Source organism: Coregonus clupeaformis, chromosome 2 (genome assembly GCF_020615455.1).
Source record: "Coregonus clupeaformis isolate EN_2021a chromosome 2, ASM2061545v1, whole genome shotgun sequence".
NCBI classification, from domain to species: Eukaryota; Metazoa; Chordata; class Actinopteri; order Salmoniformes; family Salmonidae; genus Coregonus; species Coregonus clupeaformis.
The window spans coordinates 24,434,732-24,453,437 of record NC_059193.1 but is presented as its reverse complement, the minus strand read 5'-3'; the positions used below and the strand labels follow the sequence as shown (position 1 = coordinate 24,453,437).

Here is an 18,706-nt window from a genome sequence, read left to right as displayed (position 1 = left end):
AAAGTGGTTTGTCTACATGTGTTGGGAAAAGGAAAAGATTGAACTGTATCTTTAAGGCGGGAACGCGCCGGCGACGCGCAATCTGCAAAGCGTCCTTTTGGTTTCCAAGGGAACGCTAGAAAAGATAGAAGGCGAACGGGCAGGAATTCGACTTCGATTCTTCGAATGGAAATCAGACAATATTTTAAACTTTTGAATGGTATATTTTGCATAACTCGAGACTTACTAATATCCCCTGACAACTAATACGTTGCTTTATCGGTAAGCAATGCATTGTGTTTTTTATACTCTGAAGTATTTCTGTCAGCACCTGAGGGGGAATTTAACAAAAGACTGCTTGACTGATTGTGCTAAATGTAACTTTATATTCTACCGCCATTTCCCGAAGTATGAGCACATTGAGCAGCATGTTGAGCACCATGTGGCTTCATGAGCAGTCTACTTTATTTACCCTTTTGAATTAAAACTAGTTTTCCAATCAGATGGATTTTATGCATCCACCGTTGCAATGCCTTTTTGCCACTGTAGCTGTTTGAATCTGCAAGTATAGCTAGCTAAATCATTAATCCAAAACCAGAAGAGAAAGGGGGAGAACTTTGTTCAGACTTGTCTTAATCTTTAACTTGATCATGTATATTTTTTTTAAATAATCTTACCAACTGAATGATCGGCATGCAGGGCAAGGAGTAGACTGACTCACTTAATTAATCAGTGGCTAAATGTTGTAAGATCACCTGATCTGGTCTACCAAAGCTGTTATAAATTGGGTTTGCTTACGTTTTTCAAATTGTGGAAATGCATTGCCATTAACTTGAGCTGGATTTTTCTCCATGCCATTTAAATAATGTTTGTCTGCTCTGCTTTGCTTTGCCCAACAGATCAACTATTGAATGAGTGTATAAGAAGTCTTCTGCTGGGAGAGAGATGGAGAGTGACACTCACACACTGCCACCCCTCCCTACATCTCTTATTTATCCCACCACTCTTTACCAGTCCCCACCTTTCTCCTCCTCTCTTCTGCAAACTTCTTCCACTGTCCATGTTTCACTCCCTCGCTCTCCTCTATCGATCCCACCATCCCCTACTCAGCTTTCCCCCACAGCCGCAGCTTCCTTTCACCTCAAGACTGAATCTCTCTCCCCTCTTTTAGACTCCCTGTCTCCCCCTCAGTTCCTTGACGTACAAAACTTACACTGCCTCAACTCTCCAACCACATCTGACCAAGATGACTTGACCTGCCTCAACTGGTTGCATCAAAGAGGCAACTTGCTTCCCCTGCAGCCCCTGCCCAAAACAACACTGCCCCAGCTGGAGCCCCAGGATCCCATACCTACCCCACACCTTCCTCCCTTCCTATCCAAGCCCCCTTACTCCTTCAGCAGTCTAATCTTCATGGCGATAGAAGACTCGCCAGACAAGAGGCTCCCAGTGAAGGGTATCTATGAATGGATATTGAACAGCTTCCCCTACTACAGAGCAGCACCTGGGGGATGGAGAAACTCTGTTCGACACAACCTGTCTCTGAGTAAGAGCTTCCGTCGGATTCACAGGGACAAGAGCCAGGTGAGATGTGTTCACTTGTCTTCAATGTGCCCTTTTGCATTAAGTCTCACTTTCTGTTTGAAATAATAGTGTTTTGAGATATTTAAGATTGTGTATGATGTGTTTTTCAGTCGGTGGGGAAGGGCTCAATGTGGTGCGTGTGTCCAGAATATCGATACGCTCTTCTGGAGGTGCTTAGGAAGACCCAGTATTACCACAGCACTAACAGCAACTTACTAAACAACCCTGCATTGTGAGTATGAACAAACACAGTTTACTGCAGTTTAGTTCACAGTGCCAAATATCTCAAATCCTTCTAACTGTGACTACCACCCAAATTCTTGTTGGTTAATGAATGTGGGTTAATGATTTTGTCTTACAATAGCAGGCTTATCACAGCCCAGTCAGACCCTTACCAGTAGTCCAACTAACTGTATGTCTTCCCTCTCTGTCCTGTGCAGGTTGGAGGGAGCAGATTATGGAATATCTATGGTGTGTGACACTGTGGAGATCTCAGGTTAGCCCTCCTCCATCACTAGATCTTGCTACCCACACTGAAGTTTGTTGGCAAACTATATCCCCAGACAGTATTGTAGTGCCTCTTACAAATGTATTTTGGAAGATGTCAGTTCCCTCTTAATGTTTAGTCATAGTTTAATTGAAATACTTATTTTTAATTGAGGAACAACTGATCTATCTTTTACACGTTAATTCACCTGCAGATTTTTTTTCTAACTCTTTACTCCGCATTTTGCATGTTTGGTGTGTTTGTGTGCTGTTGTCTTGGCAACAACCTTCTATTACCTTGGTAACCTATAGCCACAGCAACACGATGGCTCTGCCATTTATGTCACTCTTTTTTAGTGCAGTAACTCCCTACATTCTACTCAGAGATGGATTGTCTACAGGGTATGCACTGTAATGCATGGCTTTTCTATCTCTTTTTTAAAGCTTTTACCTCAATTGTTCTACTCTACTGTATAGGACACTATTATAAATGGATGTTGACATGCCACATTTTTCAATGTACAGTACAAAAACTAATTATGGTCTCTTTCACACAGATTCCCTTTCTCAAACCCTCCTCCTCTCCTCCCCCTCTCCCCCAGCCTTGACCTCAGACAACTCACCTCTCTCCTCAAATCCACCTTGCTCTCTGACCCCTGACCATGAGGAGCTTGTCAACATGGAGGCAGTGGAATATGAGGAAGAGGTTGGTGAGGAGAAAGACCCCCTGTCAGACAGCGGCTACATAGAGTTCCATTACTACCAGTATCATCAGTACCAGTATCTGGTCCTGCCCGGGGACACTGAACTGGATCTGGAGACCGTAGAGATCCTGCAGCTGGATGCTGAGGCCCAAGAGGCTGCTGGGTCACTTCTGGACCTGGCAGGGGGTGGACATTAGACTGATCAACAGATAATTACATGCAGTGGGGTCTAAACAAATTGACCAATAGACTGGCCTACACTGTGATGCAAGGAGATTATGTGCAACCTGAGTGATAGAAATTGACAATATGCTGCTGTGTGTTGACACTGCCTGAGATTTGATTTGCTGTCATGAAGTGATATAGCTACTGTGATTGCAAATCCAAGCCACCCTGCCTGATGCACTGGAACACATTAAGCCACTCACCACATGAATTGACATAAACCAAACCTTGGCATATGCTTTTGGTACAAATGAGGGAGAAAAAAAGTTGATGCTGTACCGATATGATGATACTAAGAATCAAGACATCTGTATTTTGATGGAAAACAACAGATGAATGATAACATGAGAAATCTACTGCCAGTTAATCCACACTCAGATTCAGGGGACAAAGAAAGTTGTGTGTAATTCTCCTGAATCCTTGTCTGTTCATGATTAACATTATATTTTTGAAATGTTTTAGATTTTATAATAATCTCTTTGCCAAGTGCACCATTTATTGAACACTTGTTATTCTAGAGAATCTATTTTATAGGCTATGTCTGATTTGTTTGATGTTTAGAAAGAAACCTTAAGACTTCTCATTCCATCTATCTTTCACTTCTCAACTTTCTTAACAATAAAGCACCAAACTCTTTTAAAATATAGGGACTGGTAATATTTTTTGCACGTGTAAATGTTGTCTAACTGTAAGTCGCTCTGGATAAGAGCGTCTGCTAAATGACTAAAATGTAATGTAAATGTGTCCAAAACCAATTTATCATGTGCACCTTTTTCAAATACTCTCAGATAATTACAGGATTCAATGGGCAGACAGACCTGCCATCTAGTGGGGGGAATTGACTTGATATAACAAGCCCCAAAAATAAATGCACATTTGTATTTGGGTACCCCTCTAGGGATTATGTCAAAAGCCAAAACACAAATTGTACTTGATAAAATCAGTACCTCAGGTCATATGTAGATTTGGAGTTGTATTTAGTATTTTATTCAGATCCCCGTTAGCGCCAAAGACTAAATATACTACAATAACAAAAACTCACATTGTAGACAAACGCTTTGGTCGATGTAATAACATTTGTATATATATATTCTGATTTGTCCGTCAGTAAATTTAGAGAGCAAGTGTACAAAAGGAAATTATACATTTCCGTTATGGACATTAATGGGTTTAGCACATTCTGTAGGTTCCACATTCGTAGCCCCCCCATTGAAATCTACATTTCCCATCAGCACAAAGGTAAAGAAGAGGGTCAAAGGAGAATATTCAGGGGTCCTAGATCAGAGAGAGATGGTGGGGGATACATTGAATAGCCCTTTTACGTTGGCTGAGATGAAGAGAGCATTAGCTAAAGCTGGGGGAACATCTCCTGGGAAGGATGAGATGTGTTACATCATGATGGCTCATCTCAGTGACACTGCAATGGGGAAAGTATTGGGCCTTTACAATAAGGTGTGGAAGGAAGGGACACTGCCTGGAAGTTGGAGCAGGCGGTAGTGGTGCCAATACGGAAACCTGGGAAAGACCCTACTAGTCCTTCAAGCTATAGGCCGATAGCGTTGACATCTCACATATGGAAACTTATGGAAAGGATGATAATGGAAAGGCTGACTTACTTCCTGGAGAGTAGAGGACTAATGTCACCAGATCAAAGTGGGTTCAGGAAAGGCAGGGGAACGATGGATCCTGTACTGTGCCTTGAGATAGTCATACGGAAGGCACAGGCAAATAAGGAGGTGGTGGTAGCCGTTTTCTTAGATGTAGAGAAGGCTTATGATATGATGTGGAAGGAAGGCCTGCTTATCAAGCTGGATAACATGGGGGTTGGAGGAAGGGTTTTTAACTGGATAAAGGATTTTCTTTTTGGGCGATCAATACAAGTGAGGGTGGGGAGCTCTATGTCAGAAAGCTATTAGGTGGATAATGGTACCCCCCAGGGAAGTGTCATTAGTCCTTTGTTGTTCTCCATTATGATTGAAGATGTATTCTCTCAGGTGAGACCTGATATTGGGAGGTCATTGTTTGCGGATGATGGAGCGCTGTGGAAGAGAGGGAGAAATATTACCCATACAGCCAGAAGAGTTCAAGAAGCTATTAGTGAAGTAGAGCAGTGGTCCCTCAGGTGGGGCTTCAAGTTTTCAGTTGAGAAAACACAGACTGAGTTTTTTTCTAGAAGGAAGGTTGGGGAGGAAATATACTTGAAGTGGTATGGAAGGAATCTGGAGGGGGTGGGAGGGTTTAGGTTCCTGGGGGTCTGGTTTGACACTGGAATGATATGGGCGGAGCATATTAACAGAGTAGTTGTCAAAGGAAAGAAAATATTGAATGTGGTGCGTTGCTTGTCAGGAATGGAGAGGGGGCAGATAGAATGGCGTTGAAAATGATATATATAGTGCTGTTAAGGTCATCAATGTATTATGGAAGTATTACATATGGATCAGCAGCTCAGACGTCTTTAAAAAAGCTAGATGTTATCCAGGCCCAAGCTCTAAGAATATGTGGTGGAGCACTCAGGACCTCCCCAGTGGCAGCGATGCAGGTAGAGTTGGGAGAGATGCCGTTAAAGTTAAGAAGACAATAGCTAGCCATGACATATTGGGTAAATCTACAAGGACAAAAGGTTACACATCCTACAAAAAAGGTGCTCCTAGAGTGCTGGGAACATGAACAAAATCTGAATACAAGCTTTGGGTGGATAGGCAATTGCATGGCGAGAGATATCAAATCAAATCAAATCAAATTTGATTGGCCACATGCGCCGAATACAACAGGTGTAGACATTACAGTGAAATTATTTACTTACTTACAGACCTTAACCAACAATGCATTTATTTTTTTATGAAAAAGTAAAATAAAAAATAAATAAAAAAGTGTTGACAAAAAAAGAGCAGAAGTAAAATAAAATAACAGTAGGAAGGCTATATACAGATATATGCAAATAGTCCGGGTAGCCATGATTAGCTGTTGTTAAATTAGATGGGGTTGTTTGGAAGGGAGTTTAGCCCCTCTGTGGTTATTCTTGTTTTCCCACCTTGGGTTCTCCCTCAACCAGTGATAGATCTATGGTTGCTTGAGAGGATTAGAGATGTTGAGGAAGGAGTAGATTCAGTTGTAAGTGAACATTTAAGAACACAATACTATGCTTCCTTGAATATATTCACAGATGGATCTAAGGACCCTAAAACAGGGAGGACAGGAGCAGCTTTTAGTGTTCCTGAGTTTAAGGTGGCAGTGACGAAAAGAGCAACAGATCATCACAACGGAGTTGTTGGCCATACTATTGGCTGCAGAGTGGGTGGAGGAGGTGTGGCCAGACAGGGTAATCATCTGCTCTGACTCCTGTGCAGCACTGATTAGCTTAAATTCATGTGTCTCCGAGCAGACAGGATGTATTGTATGAGGTTTTACAGTGTTTGTATAGGGTGAAACAGATGGGGGTATTTGTGATGTTCCTCTGGGTACCAGCTCATGTGGGAGTAGAGGGGAATGAGGAAGTGGATATTATTGCCAAGCAGGCTCTTAAACATCCTAATGTTGTGATATAATTGTCAATAGGTAAAGCAGAAGCCAAGGGGTTAATAAGAACAGTGGTTAAGAATAAGTGGCAAGAGTTGTGGAACAGGGAGAGTAAGGGAAGAACCTGCATAAGATCCAGGAAAAGGTGGGGGCAGGGAGGTCCTCAGGCAGAGAGAGAAGGGAGGAAAGTGTAGTCACAAGGCTGAGACTGGGACACACAAGGCTAAATAGTACATTGAAAGTGGTGCGGAAACATCCAACTGGGAGGTGTGATCATTGTCAGGAGGAGATGGACACAGTGAAACGTTCTATTTCAGTGCCAGAAATATGTGAGAGAAATTGAGCGATTGTTATTAGATTTGAGGAGAAATGGGGTTGAAGAGCCAGGATTAAGTGAACTGCTGGGGAAATCTTCAGGGGATGTAGTATTTAATTATGTATTTCGTTTCCTTAGGGAGACGAGATTATTGGGCAGGATTTAGACCTTCACTGTCTCTGGTCCACACTCCAGTCCAGTTGGTGGCGGTAATGCACCTTAAAGTTGGTTACCAACCACCATATAAAATCCACAGAAGAATAAGAAGAAAGCGAAGAAGAGGAGAAGAAGAAGAAGAAGAAGAAGGAGAAGGAGAAGGAGAAGGAGAAGGAGAAGGAGAAGGAGAAGGAGAAGAAGAAGAAGAAGAAGAAGAAGAAGAAGAAGAAGAAGAAGAAGAAGAAGAGTAACCATGAACGCCTGGAGGATCTTTGTAAATGTAGTTTTATTACTTCCAGACGTAACGCCATTGACAAAACTACAAGCCCTACAGGTCAATCGGACTGCAGACACGGAAGTGAATGAATTCTTGTTGGAAAAGTTGTCTTGCCAGCAGTGTTGTTAATTTTCTGACTCGTTGCTTGTGCCTGTGAATTCCTCATTCGGGATACCAAAGGTAAAACAGTGCTTTGTCTAATAATTTACGACTATTTGGTTAACAGTAAACCGTCGTTTTAAAATTGTGAGAAAATAATGTTTCTGTAAGCTTAGTTAGCTAACGTCTTTAGCTGACAAGCGTACTGTAGTTACATTCAGCGTGCAGTACACTCAATGCCTTTATGCTAACAGCTAGCTGAAATATTGTTGTGTACTAGATCGCAAAATGATTTAGCTTGCTAACAAATGTCCTCAATGCACCAACTTTCTATGGTATGATAGGGCTACACGGTTGTCTGTAAAAAGAGTGTGAAATCTGTTGCTGGGCCTTTTATTTCTAGGTAGCTAGTTACACAGTTGAGAAAAACCTGTTCTCAGTCATGCATGCCTTATGTTACTTAGTCTGTGCCTGTCATGGTAGAGAAATTCATGGTATGTTACTCAATTTGCTTTTTGGCACCACACCTTCAGAGCAACTGTCATTGCTGTTGGCTGAAACATAACTTAAATGGTGTTTTGAGTACAGTAATTTTATTCTGATCTGAAAATGTCTAGCAAGGTGTGAGATTGATATAGGCTTTAGCCAGAGTAAGTTTAATGTTGTGTTAGACTTATCCAGAACGCTGCAGCCCGTCTGGTGTTCGACCTTCCCAAGTTCTCTCATGTCACCCCACTCCTCCGCACACTCCACTGGCTTCCAGGTGCTTGCCTACTGAGCTGTGAGGGGAACGGCACCTCCTTACCTTCAGGCTCTGATCAGACCCTACACCCAAACGAGGGCACTACGTTCATCCACCTCTGGCCTGCTAGCTCCCCTACCTCTACAGAAGCATAGTTCCCGCTCAGCCCAGTCAAAGCTATTTGCTGCTCTGGCACCCCAATGGTGGAACAAGCTCCCCCACGACGCCAGGACAGCGGAGTCACTGACCACCTTCCGGAGACACTTGAAACCCTACCTCTTTAAGGAATACCTGGAATAGTATAAAGCAACTCTTCTACCCCCCCCTCCCCCACCCCCCCATAAAAAAAAGTGGTTATCCCACTGGCTATCATAAGTTGAATGCACCCATTTGTAAGTCGCTCTGGATAAGAGCGTCTGCTAAATGATGTAAATGTAAATGTAAATGTTAGTTAATATTGGCCTGGTTGACTTTTCCCCCTTTCAGTAATGGTGCCCATCTTGCCCGTGGGCATGGGCGGCTACTAGCAATGCAACAAAGAACCTCATTGAGAAGGTTAAAGGAATCTCTGCGTGGATGTGGAGCATGCACTAGCCAGCAGCTGGGTTGATGCATCACACATTACCTTAGACACAGTCCTGCACAGAGCCCAACATTGTCTAATGATGAAAGCTTATCTGTGTATGAACTATGAATCATTTCTCACTGGGCACTGGGTTCTCCTCAGAATTATTATTATTTTTCAACATTACTGTGCTTTTCATGGCCTCAGTTTGAGCTTGAATTGTTTATACAGGGAGTGTGTAATGGGTAGCCTGACTACACACTCAATTATTGTGCTGCTCTGTCGTTCGCTACATACTTTAGTCTAAGACTGCCATCATTGAAGTCGTTTGTGGTGACGAGGGGTGATGTAGAAAAGTCATCAGCGATTGGATCGTCTCTAACCAATCAGATTATCAAAGCCAATGATGAATTTTCAAACTGTCGCTTTACCCACATGTGTTCGGCTCTGGCCTAACCCATCAATTTTTGCGTCGGTGATGATGTACTCAGATCAGGAATTGGCAGATTCGAATATGGCACCGGTCTATGGCCTGTGATGTGAACGGGCAAAAGCGGTGAGGGAGGAGCAGTAATCTCCACCGCTCTGGGATGTCAACAAGGCAGCATGGTGCACCGTCCAGAAACATCTATTTTCCATGAAATATATGTTTGAATTTTCAAAAAAGTTTTCATTGGGAAGGCAGTGTCATGACTTGCCCTCATGGGCTGAGGATCAAAGATGCCGGCTAGGCAAAGGTTTGAACACCCCTCTCCTGGGGGCCAGTTTTATGACCGGTCGTAAATTCCTTGCAGAAACGTTATTTTCCGTGCCATGCATTAATGGGAGAGGGTATTTCCCTGTGGAACAAAGGAAGTCTTCTCACCAAGACTCCAACATCCAAAAGTGAATAATGAAACAATATTCCTACTTAAAATAATGTGGGAAATGGTCGGTGGCGACTTAAAAAACAATAATGTCAAATTGTGGTCCTCTGTAGCTCAGCTGGTAGAGCACGGCGCTTGTAACGCCAGGGTAGTGGGTTCGATCCCCGGGACCACCCATACACAAAAATGTATGCACGCATGACTGTAAGTCGCTTTGGATAAAAGCGTCTGCTAAATGGCATATTATTATTATTAAATTCGTTACTATGTTGTGATGGCATTAAAGACGGTGGAACAACATAACTGTATCTCTGGGGGTGTACACTTCCCAGTTATGAGGTTTGCATCTAATTGTTGTATAAAACGAATGATTAAGTATAATAATAATTTAGTGAAAAGAACAATGTGATTTTAGCATTCTAGATGAGATGATTGTTTCCATATTGATTTGTTCTCAGTCAGTGGCCATTCCCAGATGAGCACAAACATGATGAAACGGCCCCTTTTCTACTCAAGTATAAAACCCCTCCTGACGAAATTCACCTCAGACCAAGTATACTACGGTATAAGCCGGATGTTGCAAATGGTTGAATTTCTACAAGACCAAGAAGCGTGAAGCTGAAGCTTCACGTTACAAAATGGTTAGACCAGAAAGACCAGAAAACGTGAGAAGTTAGTCCACACATTTGAAATGGAGAAACTCTGAAACTCTCAACCTCTACACGAGGTGAAGAAGAAGACAATGCACTAGACCTTATCATCTCAGTCTGCAGCTGGCATGTATAGTCGTCTAGAGAACTTTCACTAAAGACACGAGTTGGGAAGGACTATACCTCTCCGACAACCTCTGGTACATCTGAAGTATCTATTCTAACAGATCAACTCTACGAACTACAGGGTACGCTGAAGTATCCATTCTAACCACCACTGCGACCAGAAACTACCAAGGACATTGGGATCTCTGGTGGGCAAACCAGAGTCCTACATCATCAACTCAACTATCGAGGACAGCTACACATAAATACATGTTGTATTTCTAATCCGAATGAGCGTAATTAGGGTGCATAAGTATTATGATTACTGTGAGCGTAGTTTCCAAAGTAACTATGATAGTTTGAATCTCTGTCTCTCCCTTCCATTCTGACCCCTCCTTCTACCCAAGCATTCATGCTTTTGTTAGTCCAGTCCACTAGGGACCTGTTTTCATTGTATTACGTTAGTAATCAATAACCTATGTGTGTGTGTGTGTGTGTGTGTGTGTGTGTGTGTGTGTGTGTGTGTGTGTGTGTGTGTGTGTGTGTGTGTGTGTGTGTGTGTTTGTATTGTGTTATTATTTAGTTAGTTAGTAAATAAATAATCAAGCCAATTTGTGTATTGCTGATTCATCAATAAGGTTTGGGTTCTTGCAGGTTCAAGGATTATGCGACGTTCAGAATGAGACTGATAAGAGGTAATTATTTAATAAGTGACTGTTATCGATATATAACATATATCTTCTAAGAGTTTAATTCGGGAGATGGTAACTCGTTAAACAACTTCTTCCGTGGTGCCCCAAATTCCTAATGAGTTAATTGTTAAGATGATTAATTTAATTGAGTGACAATTAAACATAATTAGTGGATTCGATAAATAACAGTCATACATTTAAAGTAAGTAAAGTCACAACAGCAGATAAAGCTTTTGTTAAATCACTTTTGCATGTGAAAACACCGAATCCTACTTGTTACTCCACGTGCTTAATTACGTCACTTTCGTTTTGAGCCATCTTCACCGTGGGTGTTGAATGGGGCACCTGGCTCACGCCCGGGAGGCAGCCCGATTCCAAAACGAATGCAATTAACTTCAACCCGGTGCAAAACACGCCTACCCGGGCACCCGGCCCAGTTTAATCGAATCCCCTCGCTCATTGCGGAGAAGAAACTAACGTCCGTGGGCGTGGTGTAGCGTTTAGTCGGAGCAAGGAGTCTGGGTAGCCAGGCAATGTAATGGGATGGAAGTCGCCAGAGTTGTAACACCTATTAGTTATACAGTATTATCAGCTTTGATAATAGCTTGACGTGAGGCAGGCCTAAATCTAACCTACTCTAACATGAAACATTTTACGCCTCAGATTTGCACCATTATTAATGTCACAAGTTTAAATCTCGTGTGTCCCGTCACCCACAGGGAACGATGGGGAGCGAACCAGGCCCAGTCCAGATTGTGACAGTTTGCAAGGAGGATCACTCCTTTGCCTTGGACACAGAGGCTCTGGGACGGGTTCTGCTGGCACCAGAGGTCCGGGACAAACATGTGGTGGTGCTCTCAGTGGCCGGGGCCTTCCGGAAAGGCAAGAGCTTCATTCTGGACTTCATGCTCCGCTACATGTACAGGAAGGTCAGTGTTTCTGAAATTAGAACATACACACCCATGGTCCTAAGCTTGGTTCAAAGTTCAGTATTTCATTAGTTTTCTATCACATACAGGTAACTGTGTGTGCGTATGTCTGTGTATGAAAACAATGTAAACCATATGCCCTAGGCCGTCTCTGTCACCAGATCTCAACCCAATTTAACACTTATGGGAGATTCTGGAGCGGCGCCTGAGACCGGGTTTTCCACCACCATTAACAAAACATCAAATGATGGAATTTCTCGTGGAAAATTAGTGTCGCATCATCTCTCCAATAGAGTTCAAGACACTTGTAGAATCTATGCCAAGGTGCATTGAAGCTGTTCTGGCTCGTTGTGGCCCAACGCCCTATAAAGATACTTTATGTTGGTGTTTCATTTATTTTGGCAGTTACCTGTATCTCTCCCTGTGACCTGAATTGTTTCATGATGTCAGACTTATTCTCAGGGCTGCTGCCCAGTCAGTAATGTGTAGCGGCGTATGTATTCCTCCAGAAGCATGGTGAGGAGTGGCTGGGCCAGGACGATGAGCCCCTGACTGGGTTCAAATGGAGGGGGGGCTCAGAGCCAGAGACCACCGGCATCCAGCTGTGGAGTGAGGTCTTCCTGGTGGAGAAGAGCGATGGAACAGAGGTACTGACTCCAACATTCAAAACTATGCGCTTTGGAATGATTCTGCCATTGTGCTAGAAAGTTGTTTGGGCACTGGAACTGAACAGTGTGCAAAGTGTAATGTTTATGTTGGTATTATGCATTTGATTGATTGATTGATGGATGGATTGATTTCTGCCCTCTATAGGTGGCAGTATTACTGATGGACACCCAGGGCGCATTTGATAACCAGTCCACTGTGAAGGATTGTGCCACAATCTTTGCCCTCAGCACCATGACCAGCTCAATACAGGTGATCTGCTGTGCACTCATGTAATTTGTTATAATTGATGTCATTGGTGTTAATATGTTTGTGTAATATGGTTGTGATTGTTTGTGTCTCTCTTGCAGATCTACAACCTCTCACAGAACATTCAGGAAGATGATCTGCAGCAGTTGCAGGTCAGTCTTCCTCAGCAGCAGCATGTGTGCCTGGCTAAAGCGACAGACTCTGGCTGACTCCAGTCTGGGGAGGCGCTTTGATGTTGTTGGCATGATGCGTTGATTATGAAGAGGACTGTGCTTTTACAGTGGTTGGTTCTTTGTGTCTCTCTCACTGAAACACCCACACACACAGCCCCCGAGCGCCATGCCCTTGCTTTGCAACTGTTCGTTTTTCAAATCCAAACTGCGAAAGGTCTTAACCCCCTAGAAAAAAAGGGTTGTGATAACCAACCAGCTTGATTGCTCAAAACTGAGCTCTAAAACTACCTTTAACATTGGACTCAACAGGGAATCCAGACCAACAGTGTGTACCTTAAAATAAAATAAAAAAATATGCCATTTAGCAGACGCTTTTATCCAAAGCGACTTACAGTCGTGCGTGCATACATTTTTGTGTATGGGTGGTCCCGGGGATCGAACCCACTACCTTGGCGTTACAAGCGCCGTGCTCTACCAGCTGAGCTACAGAGGACCTTGTGCTATTCCACGTGGTCTAGTGTCAGCCAGGCTAGCAACATGTTCCACGACCTGAGAGCATGGCTCCCCAGGACACGGAAATTCTGGAATTGAAACACAAGCCCAGGCATAGAAAGTGAGGGGTTTTGCATACCAATGTGCTCATTCAAAGTCAGGGAACTTCAGAACATACCTGAAGGCAGGGCTCTAAATTAACATTTATCATAGACTGTTTGGTTGTTTTTTACTATGGGGCAAACAGACAGGGTTGGCTTAGATTGTTGACAACATGTAAACTATATTTTGTCTCCAATGTTTATTGAAAACATAAATACATTTGCACAATGAGCACTTGTTGTCTCAAATACATCGTTACAGTTGTTGGTTAGCTAGCTAGCGAATTTTAGCCATATTAGCATTGACATGAAATCATTCAAAACACCCCAAAACAAGACATGGTATTAAGAAATAGATGAAACTAACTAAAACGGGTCACTTACGATTATCCACATGGCAGTTTCTTGTCATTGTTGGTAGCTATCTGGCCATCCAGAATCACAACAACTCATGGACGTCTGCCCCATTGAAGCACTGGTGCTTCCAACTTAAACAAAGTTAGGAGCACAACATAAAATCTAGGAGCACCAGAAGATTTTTAATTTTTATTGATTGAGATATAGCAAGAGATCAGTCATTCATTCATTTATTAATTTCTATGATCGTTGATATTCTAAAGAAGCTATGTACTGGTAAAGTAACCAGGTTGTTAGCTAGCTAGCTAATGAGGTAACATGACTGAACAAGGTGTAAACAAATGTCTGTGAATGGTTTTGGAACATCCCGCGACATGCTTTATGAACAGGGCCTAAAAACAAACGTTTTGGTCTGCCAGCCACTTTGGCAGGTAAATGTCCACAACAATGCTTAAACCACATCAGGATACCACTTTTGAGGTCTGGAGAAGAAAATAATAACATTTTGGAGGGTATAGTTGCCCTTTAATTTCAATTGTTCACCTCAAGAGACTGGTGTTTGGCTGGTGGTGTTTCTGTACTGCATCTGCAATAGCAGAGTTTGCGAACCAAAAGACCACTCAAATGATACAAATCATCATGATATTGTATCATTTTGCCAGATAAGCCTACTTTACAGTTAACATTTAATTTGGAAAGTTTTATAGGAAAGCATTTAGAAACGACTGTTTCAGCATCACTAACTGGCTACACAAAGTGTAGACACAGGCATTCCCATGCCATTAGTTATTCAGAAAGTTGCAACAAGTACAAATCACTGATGCATTTTTAAATATTATTTTACATGTAGGCTTTGGAATTAATGAATCTGCGCTCGCTTTTTTTCTCTAGGGCACTCGGAAACAACTACAGTGAAGTCTATCATTACAACAATTTTTAAATGGGTGATTTTTATTTTTTTATGGTCGCACTTGTGCTCCCAAAATAAAATATCAGGTCGCACAGCAAAATACCTTTGAGCATATGCGACCAAAATGGTTGCACTTTAGAGCCCTTCATGAAGGCCACATTATTTACAGTATCTGTTTCTAATAGCAATTGCAGTACCTCAAGTTAATTTAGCCTTTTTTTTTTTTGATTTCTTGTGCATAATTAATTACACCCCTGTATGTTCTGTCTTCGTCCAGCTGTTCACAGAGTATGGTCGCCTCGCCATGGATGAAATCTATCTGAAGCCCTTTCAGGTATGTGAACCAAAAGTCTTATAAATATCAAGCAAACGTTCATTGGTCATTTAGGATCTAGACCAATTATCTTTAAGTGCCTTTTGACCTTACTCACAGTCACTTTTTCTGGTATATATTTGCTAACTAAAAGTGCCTTGTCTTTACCATACCTGGTCTCTCTCTATTCTCCCTTTTTACCCACAGTCTCTGATGTTCCTAATCAGGGATTGGAGCTTTCCCTATGAGTATAAATATGGGCTGAAGGGAGGTAGCGAGTTCCTGGATAAACGTCTACAGGTACCAGTCCCTTTTCAGGGTACAAATTGAAGTGCTTTTTGTGATTGTTGTTGCTGCACTGTGTAAGATATGATAGTAAATTCAGCCAGGTTCAGTTATGCATTGGTGATAGTAACCAGCATGTGTGATGTTGTGCAGGTGAAGGAGACCCAGCATGAGGAACTACAGACGGTGAGGGAACACATTAATTCATGCTTCACCTCCATCAGCTGTTTCCTGTTACCACATCCTGGGTTGAAGGTGGCCACCAGCCCCGCTTTCAAGGGCCAGCTTAGTGGTATGGCTGCCCCCTTGTCCATCTTGTTAATCCATCTAATGATAACCAACTGTCTGAGGAATTAACTTGATCAGTTTCAACCCTCTCTCAGATGTGGCTCCCGAGTTTAAAAAGGAGCTATGCAACCTCATCCCCACACTGCTGCACCCTAGCAGCCTGGCTGAGAAAGAGATCAACGGCAACAAAGTCACCTGCAGGGGCCTGCTGGAGTTCTTCAAGGTGAGACTGTGTGTTTAGCTCTCTGAGGTACCTGCCAGGTTTGTATCATCAAGTCATGTTTGACAGTATAATGTTTGTGATTACAGGCATACATCAAGATCTATCAGGGTGAAGACCTGCCACACCCGAAGTCTATGCTGCAGGTACACACCCATTAACCACTTAGGTTATCCACTTTGAGAGTAATGTAATATTCCACTGTATTGCTCTTCAACAGAGGAATATAATGTTAATATTGAAGTTGAGGATGTTCATAAGTCTTGAGGTGTTCTTGAATGTCACTAGTCCACTGCCACTAAATGTACAGTATATCTCTCTCAAAAGGCCACAGCAGAGGCCAACAACTTGGCAGCCGTGGCAGCAGCCAAAGACCAGTATTACAAGAACATGGAGAAGGTGGGTTTGTGTTGAAGAATGTGCATTTTTATCTGAAAGAACAGTTACTCTTAAGATCTCACCTTGCATTCTGTTTTCTTCTCTCCCTCTATTGTCCTGAAGGTCTGCGGGGGAGACCTTCCCTATGTGGCTCCTGCCTCTCTGGAGGAGAAGCACCAATTCTTCTTCCGGGAGTCCCTCCATGTCTTCTCCTCCACCAAGAAGATGGGAGGGCAGGAGTTCTGCGACCGCTACCAAGACCAGCTGGAGGCCGAGCTGGTAGAGCTGTGGCAGTCTTTCAGCAAGCATAATGAGGTAAGAGTCACACCAGATACATTTTTTGTTAGTAAAAACATTTTATTTTCCATTTTAAATTCACTGATGATAAATTCAAGGTATAATTATTGAAATCAATAGATAAACATTATAATTAATATGATTTTATTTTATTTCTCTTTGAAAGTCAAAGAATGTCTTCAGTGCATTCCGGACGCCCGCAGTGCTTTTTGTTCTTGTGTGCTTCCTGTACGTGCTGTCAGGGCTGTTGCTCTTCATCGGCCTGGCTACCATTGCTTTTGCATGTGACTGTGTCTTGGGCCTGGCCATGGTCGCCATGCTCACCTGGAGCTTCATACGCTATTCTGGAAAATACCGGGGGCTGGGGGGAGCCATCGACCAGACAGCAGGCGTCATACTGCAGCAGGTGAGCACATATTTTGAATTGTGTGTGTGTGTATGTGTGTGTGTGTGTGTGTGTGTGTGTGTGTGTGGCCCATCACATTTGGTGTACAGAGTATGCAGTTGGACTGTAAAAAAAACAAAGCATAGTTATTGTTTGTAAACTTTTGGTAAGAATCAACATTTTCCTCCTTAGAAATAATTAAAGTACCCTTATTTACAGTTTTCATTCAATACAATTTAATCATGTCCTTCTTTTCTTTCAGGCCACCGTGGTATTGAACAAGTCGAGGCCAGCGGTGGCTGAGATGAGGAAATCCAGCTAGATGGCCTCGACCCTGTCTCTCAATGCAATACAACATGCACACAACACAAGCACACATCCCAGCACTAAAGCCTTACCATGCTATCCAATGGAACCAACATACAGCACCTACAAGGTGCAGTTACAACACCAACACATGATTATAATGGCAGTGGGAGGTCAAAACGATGCAGATACACCAGCATCTTTTCAATCGCACAATTTTACATCAAAGGTTACATCAGCGTCTATCTACATAAAGATGAGATCATAGTCTTACAGAGTATCTGGGGCAAGGTGCATTCTCAGACCCATGGGGTTGTTTATTCCCCTGGACCTGTTTTTAACACTGACTGACACTGCCATTCTCACACACCTCCCGTTGTTTATAAAGACAACCCAGTGATGTTTACGTAGAAACACTAGACCCAAGTAATGTATTATTATTGGACATGCCATGGATTTGAATGCATCATAATCTATGTATCCTTTGTGACCAATGCTTAGTATTAGGAGGCTGGCCAGGGGGCTTTTAAGTCGAATAAGACTTGAGCAGTGTATCCTCCTGATGCAATTTACCTATGCTATGCTGTGCTGTAATGGGGTATACCAGTTATACATGTAGCCAGATCTTCTTGACTTAATGCTGGTCTCTTTATACCGCTCTGTGGCCTTGTGCACATTCCATCCCATTCCCAGTTTTGCATTATGCTCCTTATTTGCTTCCCCTGATCCATGTCAGGGATTCCTTGTTGTTGTACTGCTTTCGCTTCGTTCTTGATTCCAGGCTTGGTGACTCTAAAACACAAGCCCACTTTAGAGGCAGTGCTGATGCATTCCACTGTTATCCTTTGTAAGTTTTAGACTGCTTCACTGCTTGTAACTTGACCAAAATGTCTTACAGTACATTACTTCTGAACTTGGAAGGTTGGTTAAGAGAAGTTAGTTAAGTGGCACTTACTTGAGGAATTAATGCGCCAAAGATGTTATATGTAAGATTTTGCAGTACAGAGGATCACTTGAAAGGAAATTGTGATCATTTTGAATTTATGGGAACAGTTTTCTTATATGGATTAGGATAACTGGTTTGTGTGTAAACAGGTGATGGGTAATGTGAGGCGCTTGGTGACCTGTCAGCCAAAGAATTACCCATAAGCATAGGGGTACAATGAAAGGCAAGAGACCTCTTCCTCAGAATCCAGATAAATCGACATAGTTCTACAAAATCCATTGTCTCTGACATTCCTTTTGCACATTCCATGTCCATGTTCCATTCCATTGTTGAGGAGGGATTTTTCCGCATTTACTATTGCACTCTCCCTATGTACAGTTACATTTGAACTCATTCCACAAATAAAAATATATTACAGTAGATACATGAAATTCATGTTCTCATTATTG

The 18,706-nt window shown here is 42.5% G+C and overlaps 2 protein-coding genes across 7 annotated transcripts; both read left to right on the top strand.

Moving 5' to 3' along the window:
• Nucleotides 1-124: 124 nt before the first annotated feature.
• On the top strand, nt 125-3,601 carry LOC121536554 (forkhead box protein N3). 3 transcript variants are annotated; one of them, XM_041843936.2, is made up of 5 exons: nt 125-261; nt 879-1,563; nt 1,674-1,795; nt 2,004-2,059; nt 2,652-3,601. In XM_041843936.2, the coding sequence occupies exons 2-5, from the start codon at nt 925-927 to the stop codon at nt 2,948-2,950; spliced, it is 1,116 nt and encodes a 371-aa protein (XP_041699870.1). In that variant the 5' UTR covers nt 125-261; nt 879-924; the 3' UTR covers nt 2,951-3,601. The 3 variants fall into 3 exon arrangements, with proteins under 3 accessions (XP_041699870.1, XP_041699863.1, XP_041699878.1); XM_041843929.2 differs by having other exon boundaries at nt 2,607-3,601; XM_041843944.2 differs by having other exon boundaries at nt 126-199; nt 1,151-1,563; nt 2,607-3,601.
• Nucleotides 3,602-7,150: 3,549 nt separating this feature from the next.
• On the top strand, nt 7,151-18,677 carry LOC121531904 (atlastin-3-like). Of its 4 annotated transcripts, XM_041837460.2 has the most exons (15): nt 7,153-7,423; nt 10,925-10,965; nt 11,682-11,891; nt 12,401-12,538; nt 12,705-12,809; nt 12,908-12,958; nt 15,117-15,173; nt 15,360-15,452; nt 15,591-15,729; nt 15,821-15,948; nt 16,035-16,091; nt 16,273-16,344; nt 16,447-16,638; nt 16,787-17,026; nt 17,268-18,677. In XM_041837460.2, the coding sequence occupies exons 3-15, from the start codon at nt 11,688-11,690 to the stop codon at nt 17,325-17,327; spliced, it is 1,536 nt and encodes a 511-aa protein (XP_041693394.1). In that variant the 5' UTR covers nt 7,153-7,423; nt 10,925-10,965; nt 11,682-11,687; the 3' UTR covers nt 17,328-18,677. The 4 variants fall into 4 exon arrangements, with proteins under 4 accessions (XP_041693404.1, XP_041693412.1, XP_041693394.1 ...); XM_041837470.2 differs by lacking the exon at nt 10,925-10,965 and having other exon boundaries at nt 7,151-7,423; nt 12,404-12,538; XM_041837478.2 differs by lacking the exon at nt 10,925-10,965 and having other exon boundaries at nt 7,151-7,423; nt 16,863-17,026.
• The last annotated feature ends 29 nt before the right edge of the window (nt 18,678-18,706 follow it).